Raw genomic sequence first — 19,020 nt, 5'->3', positions numbered from 1 at the left:
ACAGCCCTCTGCCTACAGGGCATGTCATGCAAACATATCTCCTCTCCTCTCTCGCTCCCCCTTCTCTCCTCGCTCCCTTCCTAAACACTAACCTTAAATCCTGTCTGTACTCAGTGGGACTGAGGAACAAACCAGCTTGTTTCTCAGCATGTGTTCAGTAGAGAGCAACTGTCATTAATTACAATCTACCTATTAGGTGTAGGTCTACGGTAGGTTCACTGATTGAAGAGAGGGGAGCAGTTTATTACATTCATTAGTACACAGTTCAACAGCACCACCCTGTGGCCTTTCACTGTACTGCATCTGCTAACACAGAGGACTGTCTGTCTCCGCAACTGTGTGTGTGTGCGCACTGCACGTGTGTGCACTGCATGGTGCAAGGCCACGGCCACAAAGAGACTCATAAAGACGTACAAAATTGCATGACGCATTCATCACTGTCTGTTTTTTTGTCAGTCAAAAGTTAAACTCTTTCCGGAAGAGTTTCATAAAATAAAAAACGGACAATTTGTACCACTGAAAAACCATTGGCTCAATCCGTAATTTCCGGATGCCAAAAGTCTCTGTGGCAGCATCCTTAAAGAGCTAGGAACCACAGAAGAGAGCGGGAGCAGCGTGTATTCCTTTATTGCACAGACACACCCCAGAAAGCTGAGCAGTCATGCCTGCATTTTGACCAAAACGACACTAACCATAAATCCCGAAACAGAACATTTACCAAAAGATATAGGAGGAACACATACATAAGTACAGTACATCTGTCTACTCTAGAAGTCTTCACCGTAAATAACAACATTGTCATCACTAAACCACAGCGTGCGTGTCGACGGAGCAGCTACAATAGAGAAATAGAGAGAGAAATATATAGACGACACATATACACTGAGCGAACAAAACATTAGGAACACCTGCTTCTTTCCATGACACAGACTGACCAGGTGAATCCGGGTGAAAGCTATGATCCCTTATTGATGACACTTGTTAAATTCACTTTAATCATTGTTGATTTAGGGGAAGATTCAGGTTAAAAAATGATGATTTTTAAGTCTTGAGACAATTGACATCCAGAGGGTGAATGGGCAAGACACAAGATTTAAGTGCCTTTGAACGGGGTATGGTAGTAAGTGCCAGGAGCACCGGTCTGAGTGTTTAAAGAACTGCAACGCTGCTGGGTTTTTCATGCTCAACAGTTTCCCGTGTGTATCAAGAATGGTCCACCACCCAAAGGACATCCGGACAACTTGACACAACTGTGGAAAGCATTGGAGTCAACATGGGCCGGCGTCCCTGTGGAACGCTTTCGACACCTTGTCGTCCACGCCCTGACGAACTGAGGCTGTTCGGACGGCAAAAGGGGTTGCAACTCAATATTAGGAAGACGTTCCTAATGTTTGTGCACTCAGTGAACAGGTAATAATAACAACCGGCAGTTTGTGTGTTGTATCTCTGGCTTTAGTTCAATGAATTAAGGGGGCTTTTGGGTTAATTCGGCGCAGAAACGGCACTGATCTATGCAAAAGATACTAGGAGCAACGCACAGGCAACTTATATGGTCATAACAAAAGGCCATTAGAAACGTAAACAATGACTTGTGAGTGAAATAGGCTGTTAGCCTTGAGCCCATCTTTCATACACATGCATCATCACTGCATATTCACTAGTCTACACCTACAGTACGCCTAAAGTACACCTACACATCCTGTTAAAAATACCTTATACCATCCCTCTGACTTATAACAGACCATTCACTATTCCTCCAGCTCCTTTCCGTCCATCTATCCATCCAATACATCTAACAGCCAAGGCCAGGAGATTTTCCTGATCATGTGATCTGACCAGGGAAAATCCCAGACCCTATTACCAGGCTATTTGGCTCTGCTGGTCAGAGAGAACCTCTCTGGCTTGGAAACCACTGTCTCCATCATCTGCATCTTCTACTTCTACGGGTCTATCTGTTCGGGTAAGGGGTTACCTCTGTGTGTGACAGTATCAGTACTAGCCTATGATAATGCGTACAGTACAGAAGCTACTGGCAATGTTACAACAGCAACACCATTTACAAAGAGGCCGAGCAAGAGGGAAGGGTTGGAGTTGTGTGTGTCACTATGCATTCCTATGTTTGTCATCATTACTTCAAGCGGGGGTAGAACTCTGCCAGCGTGCTCTGAGGGATTCTCTTCAGCATCTCTTTGGGGAAGATTCTCATCAGCTGCCAGCCGATATCCAGTGTCTCAAACACAGTCCTGTTCTCATAGGCTCCTGGAACAGAGAGAGAGAGAGAGAGAGAGAGATTACACACTTGCACACGCACTCAAACACGCACGCAGGCAGACAGGCACACACACACACACACAGTCCTCCCGTCCCCTCCCCCCTATGCCCCAGTGTACCCTGGGCGATGAAGTTCTTCTCAAACTTCTGTAGGAACTCCAGGTAGAGAAGATCATCAGGCGTCAGAGCCTCCTCTCCTACCACAGCCTTCATCGCCTGCACGTCCTTACCTATAGCATAACACGCATACTACACACACACACACAATAACAGATGATTTCCAGCAGAAGTGTCTAATGTTGTTGAGCAGCGTGTGTGTGTGTGTGTATGTGTGTGTATGCATACCAGCTGGTTGGAGACATCAGAGTGGTCTTTGCGTGTCATCCCCTCTCCGATGGCTGACTTCATCAGACGAGACAGTGATGGCAGAACATTGATGGGAGGATAGATCTAGAGAGAGAAAGAGAGAGAGAGGGGTAAAGAGGGAGAGAGTCGGAAACATCACAACATCAATTGAGAGAATCGATTTGCCAGACACTAGAATCCTGCCAATGCCCAGAGGCGCTGTTTGAAGGTAACAGCCACATTCCTGTGTGTGTCTCTGTGGTGTCACCTGTCTGTTGTGCAGTTGTCTGTCCACATAGATCTGTCCCTCAGTGATGTACCCTGTCAGATCAGGGATGGGGTGAGTGATGTCTGAGTGAGAGAGAGAGAGAGAGAGAGAGAGAGAGAGAGAGAGAGAGAGAGAGAGAGAACATCACTTGAGAGAGCGGAAGAAAGTAAAAGACTGTCCATATTTGAGCAGTCAGTTAAGTAATACATGTGTGAACAGTAGCATCGTTGGGAAAAGGGATATGTGTGATCGACATATCATTGTTGGGCATAGTGAGTGTAGGGATCTGGGTGATCGACATGCCATCGTTGGCCATAGTGATTAAAGGGATCTGGGTGATCGACATACTTTCGTTGGCCATAGTGAGTATAGGGATCTGGGTGATCGACATACCATCGTTGGGAATAGTTAGTATAGGGATCTGGGTGATAACCATACCATCGTTGGGGGGCATAGTTAGTATAGGGATCTGGGTGATCGACATACCATCGTTGGGCATAGTTAGTATAGGGATCTGGGTGATAGAGCCGTTGCGTCCCTCCACCCGACCAGCTCTCTCGTAGATGGTGGCAAGGTCAGTGTACATGTAACCTGGGAAACCACGACGACCTGGGACCTCCTCTCTGGCCGCTGAGACCTGAGAGGTGGGGGGATGACATTTACTCGTTGTCATTGATTTAATGTGTAATAATGTTGATGTTTGCTGTGGTGATGTCTCACCTCTCGTAGCACCTCAGCGTGTGTGTGTGTGTGTGTTATACCTCTCGTAGCGCCTCTGCATAGGAGCTCATGTCAGTCAGGATGACAAGGACGTGCTTCTCACACTGGTAGGCCAGATACTCTGCTGATGTTAGAGCTAGGCGGGGCGTGATGATACGCTCTATACTGCAGAGAGACGGGGAGAGGGCAAGATCTTCAAGGCAAGAGGTGAGAGGTCACCAATGAAGCATGGTTTCCGTTAGGAAAATGTGGGGCCGGACAACATGACTGGGCAGATTTTAATTTACTGGACACATATGCATAGGGTGACTAACCCATTAGGGCAGGGGTAGGCAACTAGATTGTTCGGCGGGAGGATTTTCTCCGGAAGAGATGGTCGGGGGCGGAATATAATTCTGATCATTTGTACACTGCAAATTGACCACAACTAGGCCCAAAAATAGATTGTATTTGAAAATAAAAAACATTGATTACATTGAGACACAATGACATATGTATATTTTTTTATTCGTGGGAATACTTGGGAACAGATTACCGAAGTGAATTCCTGGTGGTTATACAGTAAAAAAAAAAAAGAGTTTTGCCTGTTTGCCGACCCATGCATAGGGTGTCCACCCCCAGCGCTCAGAAGGACAGGAATCACATTTACACCATGGTAGTTCATCTTAACAGTGGCGCAGCGGTCTAAGGCACTGCATCTCGGTCCAGGCTGTATCACAACCGGCCGTGCACAATTGGTCCAGCGTTGGCCGGTGTAGACTGTAATTTCTTAACTGACTTGCCTAGTTAAATAAAGGTTAAGAGAACATGCAACTCCTGTAATGAAGCAGCCAATAAAACGTAATTTCCCAAAATGCAATTAGCAGGAAAACACCATTCTAAACATTTAGCCGGCGCTCATATCAAGAGCGACTTATAGGAGAAATGAGTGTTAAATACCTTCGTCAAGGGCACATCAACAGATTTTTCACCTGGACAGCTTGGGGATTCGAACCAGCGACCTTTCAGTTACTGGCACAATGCTCTTAACCACCTGATAATATAGGTTCCGTATGTGACAGAGATGAAAATCTCTGTTGGAAACTTGGAAAGACGGGGACTTTAAAGATGCAACAACGAGGATGGGTTGCTAATATGACTAGGATTGTGTCTTTGAGCTTCTGGACTACAAAAGAAAGTTGATGTGGAAACCAATAGAACACGAGAGAAATTCTGGTTTCAATGGCTTATGAGGAAGTGTTTATAAAACAATTGCCTCCGCGTTTCTCGGGTCAGATTTTGCCTAAGATCATTTGAAGCAAGGTAAGACATGCCTCATATGAAATAAAAAAAAGTTCAGGTTTCAAACAATTAAGTATATGTTTTCAAAATGCCTCCGCCTCGCATTGCAATGTGGAGTGTGAGACACTGATACCCCAGCCAGGTCACCAATGACACAAGTCTGTATTCAACGTTCATCTATGTCTGTTGACTTAGAGGCAAACAGCGAGCACTGTTACCTTCAAGTAGGTTTCAGTTTGGCTCGGGCGTTGGGGATGCGTGTAAACATCTGCCCCTGATTCCAAATGTTGCAAGTTCAAAATCCTGCGAAATAAAGCTATTTGAGTTTTTTTTTGTTTTAAGCTTAACCTTAAAAATTCAAAGTTTGCCTCCCGGGTGGTGCAGTGGTTAAGGGCGCTGTACTGCAGTGCCAGCTGTGCCACCAGAGACCCTGGGTTCGCGCCCAGGCTCTGTCGCAACCGGCCGTGACCGGGAGGTCTGTGAGGCGACGTACAATAGGCCCAGCATCGTCCAGGTTAGGGAGGGTTTGGCCGGTAGGGATATCCTTGTCTCATCGCGCACCAGCGACTCCTGTGGCGGGCCGGGCGCAGTGCGCGCTAACCAAGGTTGCCAGGTGCACAGTGTTTCCTCCAACACATTGGTGCGGCTGGCTTCTGGGTTGGATGCGCGCTGTGTTAAGAAGCAGTGTGGCTTGGTTGGGTTGTGTATCGGAGGACGCATGACTTTCAACCTTCGTCTCTCCCGAGCCCGTACTGGAGTTGTAGCGATGAGACATGATAGTAGCTACTGAACAATTGGATACCACGAAATTGGGGAGAAAAAGGGGTAAAAAAAAAAAAGCACAACAGTCAACTGTATTTACATCAACTGATATTTCCATCAATTAATAAAAAATAATACTTTTTAATGGGATTGTTTTTTCTCCCGGTCAATTTGGCAACAATTCTATTTATCAGCTACAACAAAAAAAATATTGCCCAAAAACAGGCAATTACCAGCTAATGAAAACCCTGCAATGAAGGTTAATTGGACAGGTTGAGGAGCAGGTGAGATGAGGGTAGAGGTTAAAGGTTAGAAGTGACCTACGTGGGGTCGTTGGCCAGGTTGAGGAACAGACAGACGTTGTCCATGGAACCATTCTCCTCAAAGTCTGACTTGAAGAACCGAGCTGTCTCCATGTTGACCTGGGGTCAAGGGTTAGAGGTCAAAGTTTAAAGCTGGAATCCTTGAGTAAAATAATAACAAAGCGGTCACCCTGTAGTGGGGTAATATTTGATATGTGTATATTATGTATACACTACATCAACAAAAGTATGTGGACACCAGCTTGCCGAACATCTCATTCCAAAATCATGGGCATTAATATGGAGTTGCCCCCCCCCCCCCCCCCCCCCCCCCCTTTGCTGCTATAACAGCCTCCACTATTCTGGGAAGGCTTTTAACTAGATGTTGGAACATTGCTGCTGGGACATGCTTCCATTCAGCCACAAGAGTATTAGTGAGGTCGAACACCAATGTTGGACAATTAGTCCTGGCTCGCAGTCAGGGCTCTGTGCAGGTCAGTCAAGTTCTTCCACACCAATCTCGACAAACAATTTCTGCATGGATCTCGGTTTGTGCACGGGGGCATTGTCCTGCTGAAACAGGAAAGTGCATTCCCCAAACTGTTCCCACAAAGATGGAAGCACAGAATTGTCTAAAATGTATGTATGTATGCTGTAGCGTTAAGATTTCCCTTCACTGGAACTAAGGGGCCGAGCCCGAACCATGAAAACCATTATTCCTCCTCCACCAAACTTTACAGTTGCACTATGTATTTGGGCAGGTAGCGTTCTCCTGGCATCCACCAAACCCAGAAAAGTCCGTCCAACTGCCAAATGGTGAATCGTGATTCATCACTCCAGAGAACGCGTTTTCACTGCTCCAGAGTCCAATGGCGGTGAACTTTACACCACTCCAGCCGACGCTTGGCATTGCGCATGGTGATCTTAGGCTTGTGTGCACCTGCTCGGCCATGGAACCCCATTTCATGAAGCTCCCGACAAACAGTTATTGTACTGACGTTGCTTTAAGAAACAGTTTGGAACTCGGTAGTGAATGTTGCAACCGAGGACAGAGATTTTTTACGCACTACGTGCTTTAGCACTTGGCGTCCCCATTCTGTGAGCTTGTGTGGCCTACCACTTCACGGCTGAGCCATTTTTGCTCCTAGACGTTTCTACTTCACATTAACTGCACTTACAGTTGACCGGGGCAGCTTTAGCAGGGCAGAAATTTTACGAACTGACTTGTTAGAAAGGTGTCATCCTCTGACGGTGCCACGTTGAAAGTCACTGAGGTCTTCAGTAAGGCCATTCTACTGCCAATGTTTGTCTATGGAGATTGCATGGCTGTGTGGTCGATGTTATACACCTGTCAGCAATGGGTGTGGCTGAAATAGCCGAATCCACTCATTTGAAGGGGTGTCCACATACTTCTGTATATATAGTGTGCCTCACTCGTAAAATCTCACCCTTTAAAATTAGAATAAACATTATGAGAAGTGAATATCAAAGCAAGTGTAATTTCATTTCTTGCAAAACAAATGGATTCACAAGGCATACAACTTAAGTTGCAAGGCAATACTGACATTATCAAAGCATAATTCTGAGGGTATAGATCCTCAGTTAACTTATAAGACAAAGCGTGAACAAAGAGATGCCTACTAGACCAGAGTCCTAGAAATGTTGAATTGATTATATAACCTTCAAATGGACAGGATACAGGATGAGAGAGATAGAACAACAGGCCTTCATTTCATTTATAACATCTGAAGATGTGTAAAACTAACCACCATTGTCCAGTCAAACAATACCAAGTTTACAGTAACCTGATCACTCAGGCCCAATCTCCACAGGGTGTCACAGCATCTAACTTTCATTTAGATTTTTACGGTCAACCACATTACAATGATTTTGAGATAAAGACGATATATACAGTGCCTTGCAAAAGTATTCGGCCCCCTTGAACTTTGCGAACTTTTGCCACATTTCAGGCTTCAAACATAAAGATATAAAACTGTATTTTTTTGTGAAGAATCAACAACAAGTGGGACATAATCATGAAGTGGAACGACATTTATTGGATATTACAAACTTTTTTAACAAATCAAACACTGAAAAATTGGGCGTGCAAAATTATTCAGCCCCTTTACTTTCAGTGCAGCAAACTCTCTCCAGAAGTTCAGTGAGGATCTCTGAATGATCCAATGTTGACCTAAATGACTAATGATGATAAATACAATCCACCTGTGTGTAATCAAGTCTCCGTATAAATGCACCTGCACTGTGATAGTCTCAGAGGTCCGTTAAAAGCGCAGAGAGCATCATGAAGAACAAGGAACACACCAGGCAGGTCCGAGATACTGTTGTGAATAAGTTTAAAGCCGGATTTGGATACAAAAATATTTCCCAAGCTTTAAACATCCCAAGGAGCACTGTGCAAGCGATAATATTGAAATGGAAGGAGTATCAGACCACTGCAAATCTACCAAGACCTGGCCGTCCCTCTAAACTTTCAGCTCATACAAGGAGAAGACTGATCAGAGATGCAGCCAAGAGGCCCATGATCACTCTGGATGAACTGCAGAGATCTACAGCTGAGGTGGGAGACTCTGTCCATAGGACAACAATCAGTCGTATATTGCACAAATCTGGCCTTTATGGAAGAGTGGCAAGAAGAAAGCCATTTCTTAAAGATATCCATAAAAAGTGTTGTTTAAAGTTTGCCACAAGCCACCTGGGAGACACACCAAACATGTGGAAGAAAGTGCTCTGGTCAGATGAAACCAAAATTGAACTTTTTGGCAACAATGCAAAACGTTATGTTTGGCGTAAAAGCAACACAGCTGAACACACCATCCCCACTGTCAAACATGGTGGTGGCAGCATCATGGTTTGGGCCTGCTTTTCTTCAGCAGGGACAGGGAAGATGGTTAAAATTGATGGGAAGATGGATGGAGCCAAATACAGGACCATTCTGGAAGAAAACCTGATGGAGTCTGCAAAAGACCTGAGACTGGGACGGAGATTTGTCTTCCAACAAGACAATGATCCAAAACATAAAGCAAAATCTACAATGGAATGGTTCAAAAATAAACATATCCAGGTGTTAGAATGGCCAAGTCAAAGTCCAGACCTGAATCCAATCGAGAATCTGTGGAAAGAACTGAAAACTGCTGTTCACAAATGCTCTCCATCCAACCTCACTGAGCTCGAGCTGTTTTGCAAGGAGGAATGGGAAAAAATGTCAGTCTCTCGATGTGCAAAACTGACGGAGACATACCACAAGCGACTTACAGCTGTAATCGCAGCAAAAGGTGGCGCTACAAAGTATTAACTTAAGGGGGCTGAATAATTTTGCACGCCCAATTTTTCAGTTTTTGATTTGTTAAAAAAGTTTGAAATATCCAATAAATGTCGTTCCACTTCATGATTGTGTCCCACTTGTTGTTGATTCTTCACAAAAAAAATACAGTTTTATATCTTTATGTTTGAAGCCTGAAATGTGGCAAAAGGTCGCAAAGTTCAAGGGGGCCGAATACTTTCGCAAGGCACTGTACAGTCCCAGTCAACAGTTTTGGAAACTCATTCAAGGGGTTTTTCTTTATTTTACTATTTTCTACATTGACTTGCAAAATGTTCTACATTGTAGAATAATAGTGAAGACATAAAAACTATGAAAAAACACATAAGGAATCATGTTGTAACAAAAAAAATTGTTAAACAAATCAAAACATATTTTATATTTGAGATTCTTCAAAGTAGCCACCCATTGCCTTTATGACAGCTTCACACACACTTGGCATTCTCTCAACCAGCTTCATGAGGTAGTCACCTGGAATGCATTTCAATTAACAGGTCTGCGTTGTTCAAAGTCAATTTGTGGAAGTTTTTTCCTTCTTAATATGTTTGAGCCAATCAGTTGTGCTGTGACAAGGTAGGGGTGGTATACAGAAGATAGCCTTATTTGGTCAAATATAAAACACTTTTTTGGGATTACTACATGATTCCATGTGTGTTATTTCATAGTTTTGATGTCTTCACTATTAATAGTAAAAATAAAGAAAAACACTTGAATGAGAAGGTGGTACCGTATATTAATAAAAACATTTTTGGGGCAGGGTTGGAAATTCTCCCGGGGTCGCAACCCCTACTTTAGGAACCGCTGTTTTAATGAGTCAATCTGCAGTTGTTACATACTTTTTTTCAACTTAGAAATGTATAATATGTATCCATTGTTCCTGGAAGAATATAACTTATAAATGCCTCATGAGTTCAACTGTCACATCCGGTCAGAACAACAAATATAAGCTTGTTTGACTCCAATGTTTGTAAACATTGTAAATCTAGACAAACACTGAATAGCCTCAAAACATGCTTTAAACTATACATGTGACATCATGGATGGTCAGTCCTTGCATCCATTACTCTGTCTATGAATTTGAGAGGGGATACATTTCTCCAGGCCTATCCCTCAGCTTTTGGCCGTTTAAGGGGTCATGTGTGTGTAACCATATATGTCTCACCCCCATTGCGGCGAAGACGATAGCGAAGTTGTCATCACTGTAGTCCATCACATCTTTAGACTTCCTCACCAGGCCTGCCTGGCGACAGATCTGAGCCGCTATCTACACAGAGAGAGAGAGGGGGGGGGGGGGGGGGGGGAAGACAGAGGAGACAGAGGAGAAGAGATGGGGCAAAAGATAGAAACACGCTGCAGGATATGAAAAAACAACTGTTTCCTTCCTTGGAGGAGAGCCTCAAAGCTCATTTCCCATTTAATCAAACTGAACTAATTAAAAGAAAATGATACAAATTAATGAATCAATTTCATTAGTGGGTTTAATCAGCACTAGACCCTATGGATGTGCTACTTCAATACCTTCACACAAATTGCCAGGCCATTCACACAGCTCTTAATGCTGCGGATGGGGGTTAATGGAGGTAGGGAGTGTGTGCATACCTCATTGTGTGGCAGTCCTGCAGCAGAGAAGATGGGTATTTTCTGCCCCCTAGCGATGCTGTTCATGCCGTCTATAGCAGAGATCCCTGTCTGGATCATCTCCTCCGGGTAGATACGACACTGAGGGTTGATAGGCTGGCCTGGACACACGAGCACGTCCGCACGCACACACACACACACGTTATTATCTCCTCAAAAAAAGAAACAATACTCTCTATCGTTATATTCATCTCTCAATCTATAACTCTAGACGTGTACCCATGATGTCCAGGTAGTCTTCTGCCATCACTGTGGGGCCTTTGTCGATGGGCTTGCCTGATCCATTAAACACGCGTCCTGCAAACAGAAATGCCCATACACACGCACAGGCATGCACACCAACACACACAGGTTCAGATTGACTGTTCTTAATGTGTGTTACTGTGCATGTGTATACAACAACAACAAAACATTTACAGTGAGGGAGAGGTCGAAATTACACAATTGTTACCCGGAGGAAAATGGGGGAGAGTCATGCTTTTTTTTCAATTTCAGTCAGGGGGAGGGCTTAGTATTTTTTTTATTTGGTTCAGGGGAGGGTCATGTCATTTGTAATCGATTAAATGTCGTATTGCTCAGTGTTTGAGAATGAGTTGCTTATTATAACTCGATGTGTGCCCGATGCTGCCCCTCATAGGTGATTCTCTGCTGGGCGTGCAATGGCAAGTGTGCCTAGTGTGGTCTCAATCAAATGATCCATAGCCTATACCGTAGGCTAAGGCTATACGAAGAGCATGCTGGGAGAAGCACTGGGATGGTGTATATGAAACTAGGCTACACTGCATTACACACCACAATGGATAGGCTATCCCAATCATAAGCCCTGGCCTGCCCTGTTCTTGCTGTTGCAAACCCCTTTTGTGCTGCCAAACCGATGGCTGTGCTGTGCACCGGTGGCAATTCAGGATGTGAGTCAAAGGCTTCTTCCAGGAAATAATGTTGTATTTGTCTAAAATGTTCAGTTTGAAAGCAAAGATGAGGAGGAGGACCGGAGGTAAGTTTGCTACTGCTACAATTGATTTTAATAAAAAACAACATGTTTCATTGCCCATAATGAAGCTATTTATTAGCGTTATTGATCTCACAATGAGCCATATTCGAGTAATTTACATCACTTATTGTACATTACTATGAAGCGGCAGCAGTGGAGATGGAAAAGCAATGGATGCTGAAAGTCGGCTAATTCCAGAAGGCCTCATTCACTCATTTTAATTAGATATTAACAACAAGAGGGCTATTGTGTTGGAGCCTATTTCTTCCTATTCAATAAATAAGAGGTAGGCCTACCTGTTTGCCAGATTAAATTATAGTCTACTATCCATAGATTTTGGCAGCCAATTCCTGCTGTTTGATAAATGAAAATATTCTCGCTCTCATCCATAGTAACGTCATCATGTAGACTAGACAACCCGCACAGCTACCTGCACTGTATCTGCGAGCTGTTGGCTAGTGGGCAGGTGCCAAGACCAGAGTAGGCACATTTGCTATTTGACGCAACAGTTTGTGACAAAACTATCAGTAGAGTTGAAAATGCGATGGAAACACATTGAACTTTAGATTCTTTACGAAAAAGTAGATTTTGTGTGCACTACAGTTCCTTTGGAAAGTATTCAGACCCCTTGACTTTTTCCACATGTTGTTACGTTATAGCCTTGTTTTAAAAATGAGTAAATAAATAAAAATCCTCAGCATTCTACACACAATACCCCATAATGACAAAGAGAAAACAGCTTTAGACATTTTTGCAAATGTATAAATGTTTTTTTAACAGAAATACCTTATTTACGTAACTATTCAGACCCTTTCTATGAGACTCCAAATTGAGCTTAGGTGCATCCTGTTTCCATTGTTCATCCTTGAGATATTTCTACAACTTGATTGGAGTCCACCTGTGGTAAATTCAAATGATTGGACATGATTTGGAAAGGCACACACCTGTAATAGGTCCCACAGAGCAAAAACCAAGCCATGAGGTCGAAGGAATTGTCCATAGAGCACCGGGACAGGATTGTGTCGAGGCACATTACTGGGAAAGGGTATCCAAAACATTTCTGCAGCATTGAAGGTCCCCAAAAACACAGTGGCCGCCATCATTCTAAATGGAAGCATCATCGAACCACCAACTCTTCCTAAAGCTGGTTGCCCGGCCAAACTGAGCAATTGGGGGAGAAGGGCCGTGGTCAGGGAGGTGACCAAGAACCTGATGGTCACTCTGACAGAGCGAGAGAGTTCCTCTGTGGAGAAGGGAGAACCTTCCAGAAGGACAACCATCTCTGCAGCACACCACCAATCAGGCCTTTATGGTAGAGTGGCCAGACGGAAGCCACTCCTCAGTAAAAGGAACATGACAGCCCACTTGGAGTTTGCCAAAAGGCACCTACAGGACTCTCAGACAATGAGAAACAAGATATTCTGCTCTAATGAAACCAAGATTGAACTCTTTGGCCTGAATGCCAAGCGTCACGTCTGGAGGAAACCTGGCACCATCCCTAAGGTGAAGCATGGTGGTGGCAGAATCATCATGTGGGGATGTTTTCAGTGGCATGGCACTGGGAGACTATTCAGGATCAAGGCAAAGATGAACGGAGCAAAGTACAGAGAGATCCTTGATGAAAACCTGCTCCAGAGCTCTCAGGACCTCAGACTGGGGCAAAGGTTCACCTTCCAACAGGACAACAATCCTAAGCACACTGCCAAGACAATGCAGGAGTGGCTTCGGGACAAGTCTCTGAAAATAGCTGTGCAGCAACGCTCCCCATACAACCTGACAGAACTTGAGAGGATCTGCAGTGAAGAATGGGAGAAACTCTCCAAATGCAGGTGTGTCAAGCTTGTAACGTCAAACCCAAGAAGAATTGAGGCTGTAATCGCTGCCAAAGGAGCTTCAACAAAGCCCCCCCAGTCAAACCCTCCCCTAACCCGGATGACACTGGGCCAATTGTGCGCCGCCCTATGGTAGGCCCGAGTTACAGTTCATATGAGGAAATCAGTCAATTGAAATAAATTCATTAGGCCCTAATCTATGGATTTCACATGACCAGGAATACAGAAATGCATCTGTTGGTCACAGATACCTTAAAAAAAGGTTGAGGCGTGGATCAGAAAACTAGTCAGTATCTGGTGGACACCATTTGACTCATGCAGCGCAACACATCTCCTTCACTTAGAGTTGATCAGGCTGTTGACTTTGGCCTGTGGAATATTGTTCCTCTCCTCTTAAAATAGCTGTGCGAAGTTGCTGGATGTTGGTGAGAACTGGAACACGCTGTCGTGCACGTCGATCCAAAGCATCCTAAACATGCTCAATGGGTGACATGTCTGGTGAGTATGCAGCCCAAGGAAGAACTGGGACATTTTCAGCTTCCAGGAAATGTGTACAGATCCTTGCGACATGGGGCCGTGCATTATCATGCTGAAACATGAGGTGATGGCGGCGGATGAATGGCACAACAATGGACCTCAGGATCTCATCAACGTATCTCTTTGCATTCAAATTACTATCGATAAAATGCAGTTGTCTTTCGTTGTGTGTAGCTTATGCCTGCCCATACCATAACCCCACCACCACAACGGGGCACTCTGTTCACAACGTTGACATCAGAAAACCACTCGCCCACACAACTCCATACACACTGCCATCTGCACGGTACAGTTGAAACCGGGATTAATCTGTGAAGAGCACACTTCTCCAGCGAGCCAATGGCCATAGAAGGTGATCCTTTGCCCACTGAAGTCAGTTATGATGCCAAACTGCAGTCAGATCAAGAACCTGGTGAGGACCACAAGCACGCAGATGAGCTTCCCTGAGACGGTTTCTGACAGTTTGTGCAGAAATTCTTTGTATGTGCATACCCACAGTTTCATCAGCTGTCCGGGTGGCTGGTCTCAGACGACCCGCAGGTGAGTGGTTACACGTGATCTGTAGTTGTAAGGCCAGTTGGACGTACTGCCAAATTCTCTAAAAATGACGTGTATGGTATAGATATTAACATCAAATTCTCTGGCAACCGCTCTGGTGGACATTCCTGCAGTCAGCATGTCAACTGCACGCTCCCTCAAAACTTGAGACATCTGTGACATTGTGTTGTGTGACAAAACTGCACATTTTAGAGTGGCCTTTTATTGTCCCCAGCACAAGGTGCACCTGTGTAATGATCATTCTGTTAATCAGCATCTTGATATGCTACACCTGTCAGGTGGACGGATTATATTGGCAAAGGAGAAAGGCTCGCTAACAAGGATGTAAACAAATTTGTGCACCAAATATGAGAGAAAAAAGCTTTTGGTTCATATGGAACATTTCTGGGATCTTCTATTTCAGCTCAAGAAACATGGGACCAACACTTTACATGGAATAGCTAGTGTTAGTAAATGTTGAAACTTGAATGGCTTGGTGTGCTAAGTTAAAATCAGGGCTAGAATTGAGGGGGTATGTGAGGGTATTGGGGCCTTTGTTAAAGAAAAAGGCTAAAAGCATAGGCTTACCTCTTAAGATTTTATATAAAGCGATCTATAACTAAGCTTTAGTACGCAATGCCATTTAAAAAAAAATCAATTGTGAAGCATTTGTTACACACAACAGGCTGGCAGGAGCGCTCAGCATTTCAACAACACATCAACAACATGCCCATGACTTTGACATTTAGGCTGTATAAAATGTTAACTAATTACTTAGAATTAGATAGTAACTAGACAAAATAGTCTTATTATGCTATACAGTCATTCTACAGGGCCTTTTGAATTCACTTGAAGAAATATGAGTTTGGCCAGTCTTTGGTTTGAGGATCATGCAGTGACCTACGCATGTTCATTTAGACTAGCAAATGCTCTTATATTTCACAGTCAACACAAATCTATTTTGTAACAACAATATCATGGAATAAAATATATTAAATTAGAAAAATGACAGGTTTCCAAATGACAAAATTTTACAAGCACATACCTGATGATATGCGGCTGCTGTTTAAATAAACAAATGGCTTTTTCTCAAATTTTTTGATGATGATCAGATACTTCAGTTGTCATTGGTTCTGTTGCACTCAATTTTTACAGTTGAATGACAACTGTACCACTGTTCCAAACTTAGACTACCCTCTTTTTTTTTTAACAATAGCCTACAGTGGGGCAAAAAAAGTATTTAGTCAGCCACCAATTGTGCAAGTTCTCCCACTTAAAAAGATGAGAGAGGCCTGTAATTTTCATCATAGGTACACTTCAACTATGACAGACAAAATGAGGGAAAAAAATCCAGAAAATCACATTGTAGGATTTTTTATGAATTTATTTGCAAATTATGGTGGAAAATAAGTATTTGGTCAATAACAAAAGTGTATCTCAATACTTAGTTATATACCCTTTGTTGGCAATGACAGAGGTCAAACATTTTCGTAAGTATTCACAAGGTTTTCACACACTGTTGCTGGTATTTTGGCCCATTCCTCCATGCAGATTTCCTCTAGAGCAGTGATGTTTTGGGGCTGTTGATGGGCAACACGGACTTTCAACTCCCTCCAAAGATTTTCTATGGGGTTGAGATCTGGAGACTGGCTAGGCCACTCCAGGACCTTGAAATGCTTCTTACAAAGCCACTCCTTCGTTGCCCGGGTGGTGTGTTTGGGATCATTGTCATGCTGAAAGACCCAGCCACATTTCATCTTCGATGCCCTTGCTGATGGAAGGAGGTTTTTACTCAAAATCTCACAATACATGGCCCCATTCATTCTTTCCTTTACACGGATCAGTCGTCCTGGTCCCTTTGCAGAAAAACAGCCCCAAAGCATGATGTTTCCACCCCCATGCTTCACAGTAGGAATGGTGTTATTTGGATGCAACTCAGCATTCTTTGTCCTCCAAACACGACAAGTTGAATTTTTACCAAAAAGTTATATTTTGGTTTCATCTGACCATATGACATTCTCCCGATCTTCTTCTGGATCATCCAAATGCTCTCTAGCAAACTTCAGACAGGCCTGGACATGTACTGGCTTAAGCAGGGGGACACGTCTGGCACTGCAGGATTTGAGTCCCTGGCGGCGTAGTGTGTTACTGATGGTAGGCTTTGTTACTTTGGTCCCAGCGTTCTGCAGGTCATTCACTAGGTCCCCCCGTGTGGTTATGGGATTTTTGCTCACCGTTCTTGTGATCATTTTGACCCCATGGGGTGAGATCTTGCGTGGAGCCCCAGATCGAGGGAGATTATCAGTGGTCTTGTATGTCTTCCATTTCCTAATAATTGCTCCCACAGTTGATTTCTTCAAACCAAGCTGCTTACCTATTGCAGATTCAGTCTTCCCAACCTGGTGCAGGTCTACAATTTTGTTTCTGGTGTCCTTTGACAGCTCTTTGGTCTTGGCCATAGGGGAGTTTGGAGTGTGACTGTTTGAGGTTGTGGACAGGTGTCTTTTATACTGATAACAAGTTCAAACAGGTGCCATTAATGCAGGTAACGAGTGGAGGACAGAGGAGCCTCTCATTTTGTCTGTCATAGTTGAAGTGTACCTATGATGAAAATTACAGGCCTCTCATCTTTTTAAGTGGGAGAACTTGTAAAATTACACCCAATTTTTCAGTTTTTGATTTGTTAAAAAAGTTTGAAATATCCAATAAATGTCGTTCCACTTCATGATTGTGTTCCACTTGTTGTTGATTCTTCACAAAAAAATACAGTTTTATATCTTTATGTTTGAAGCCTGAAATGTGGCAAAAGGTCGCAAAGTTCAAGGGGGCCGAATACTTTCGCAAGGCACTGTAGGTGTGAGGGTAAATGATAGGCATGTTCTCTGCTATCCACTTTGTTTTTATCTATATTTTGGGTATAGGGGAATATCTGACCTCCCTTCAGAGGTCAGATTTTCTCCAGGTATCCCTCGTTATGAATAACATACAGTCCCTAAGTGCCGTACCCAGCATATCTTCAGAGACAGGGGTGCGTAGGATGTCTCCTGTAAACTCACAGCTGGTCTTCTTAGCATCAATACCTGATGTCCCCTCAAACACCTACACACACCCACAAACATGCACACACGCACACGCGCACACGCACACACACACACACACACGCCAAGGGACAGTTAACACAGTGCTCTGAGTTGTAGGATTTTGAGACATGATGGGCAAGTCACACACAGACACACTGACCTGCACCACGGCTTTAGACCCTGTAACCTCCAACACCTGGCCACTCCTCTTGGTTCCATCTGGCAGGGTCAGGTGGACGATCTCTGCATACCTGGGGAACTGTCTCACAAACACACACACACGAGGATGATTTCATCACACTTGGGAAACTGAATAACATGCCCGCTGGACAGAGCCTGGCTGTGTTTTAATACAATATGTTGATTTGAAGATGTACTAATCTGTGATCACTCACCTTCACCTGGTCCAGAATCACGAGAGGCCCGTTCACCCCAGACACTGTCTTATAGGCTACAAACAGAGAGCAGAGTTACTCACACACTGCTCACACAGTTGCAAGTCATGCAACTGCTGCAAGTCATGCAACTGCTGCAAAACATTTTGAGGGGGTGATGGTGAAATTCGATTTATTTTAATTCATTAGGATATGAGAAAAGTATATATCCCAGCAACATATGATACAAATGAGTTTCAATAGCAATCGATTACCCTAAATACTACTACTAGTCATCATCACTTGCCGCAGAATGCGCAACGTTATCTCCTATCGGGCTGTCTGTCTAGCCCCTCCGTTCCTGCGTTATTCTCCGGTTTACCGGGCACGACAGCTAATAACTCACTCAGGCGCGGCTGGGAGATGTAGTCGCGTTTAACGGCCAGGACTTGCTCCCGGGAGGCAGCCGTCTTGTTGCCGGTAACGGCTGATGAGAGCTCGTTAACAGCTCCGCTGACCATTCCCTTCAGCACCTTCAACGCCATGTTTACCTCTGAATTGGAGTTGGAGCAGACAAGTCGTGACAGCAAAACTGCGCATGCGAGGTAGCTACGCGGAGGAGCTGACCAAGGTGCTGATTATTCCAAGATTTGTTTTATTATAAGGTGTGTAAACTGACATTTTGGGCTAAAACAAGTATTATAAATTGGGTGGTTCGAACGCTGAATGCTGATTGGCTGAC

The 19,020-nt window shown here is 44.0% G+C and overlaps 1 protein-coding gene across 1 annotated transcript; it reads right to left on the bottom strand.

The window, feature by feature from the left end:
• Positions 1-1,367: 1,367 nt before the first annotated feature.
• On the bottom strand, positions 1,368-18,872 carry atp6v1b2 (ATPase H+ transporting V1 subunit B2). The gene is made up of 14 exons (XM_036967965.1): positions 18,685-18,872; positions 18,300-18,355; positions 18,065-18,163; positions 17,830-17,923; positions 11,147-11,224; positions 10,889-11,028; positions 10,452-10,553; positions 5,972-6,069; positions 3,646-3,769; positions 3,371-3,521; positions 2,885-2,967; positions 2,617-2,721; positions 2,391-2,520; positions 1,368-2,259 (listed from the first exon to the last, which is right to left on the bottom strand). The coding sequence occupies exons 1-14, from the start codon at positions 18,821-18,823 to the stop codon at positions 2,129-2,131; spliced, it is 1,530 nt and encodes a 509-aa protein (XP_036823860.1). The 5' UTR covers positions 18,824-18,872; the 3' UTR covers positions 1,368-2,128.
• Positions 18,873-19,020: the final 148 nt, after the last annotated feature.

Source organism: Oncorhynchus mykiss, chromosome Y (genome assembly GCF_013265735.2).
Source record: "Oncorhynchus mykiss isolate Arlee chromosome Y, USDA_OmykA_1.1, whole genome shotgun sequence".
In the NCBI taxonomy this organism is placed as follows: domain Eukaryota; kingdom Metazoa; phylum Chordata; class Actinopteri; order Salmoniformes; family Salmonidae; genus Oncorhynchus; species Oncorhynchus mykiss.
The sequence above is the reverse complement of the archived record's forward strand: the minus strand, read 5'-3'. Positions and strand labels throughout refer to the sequence as shown.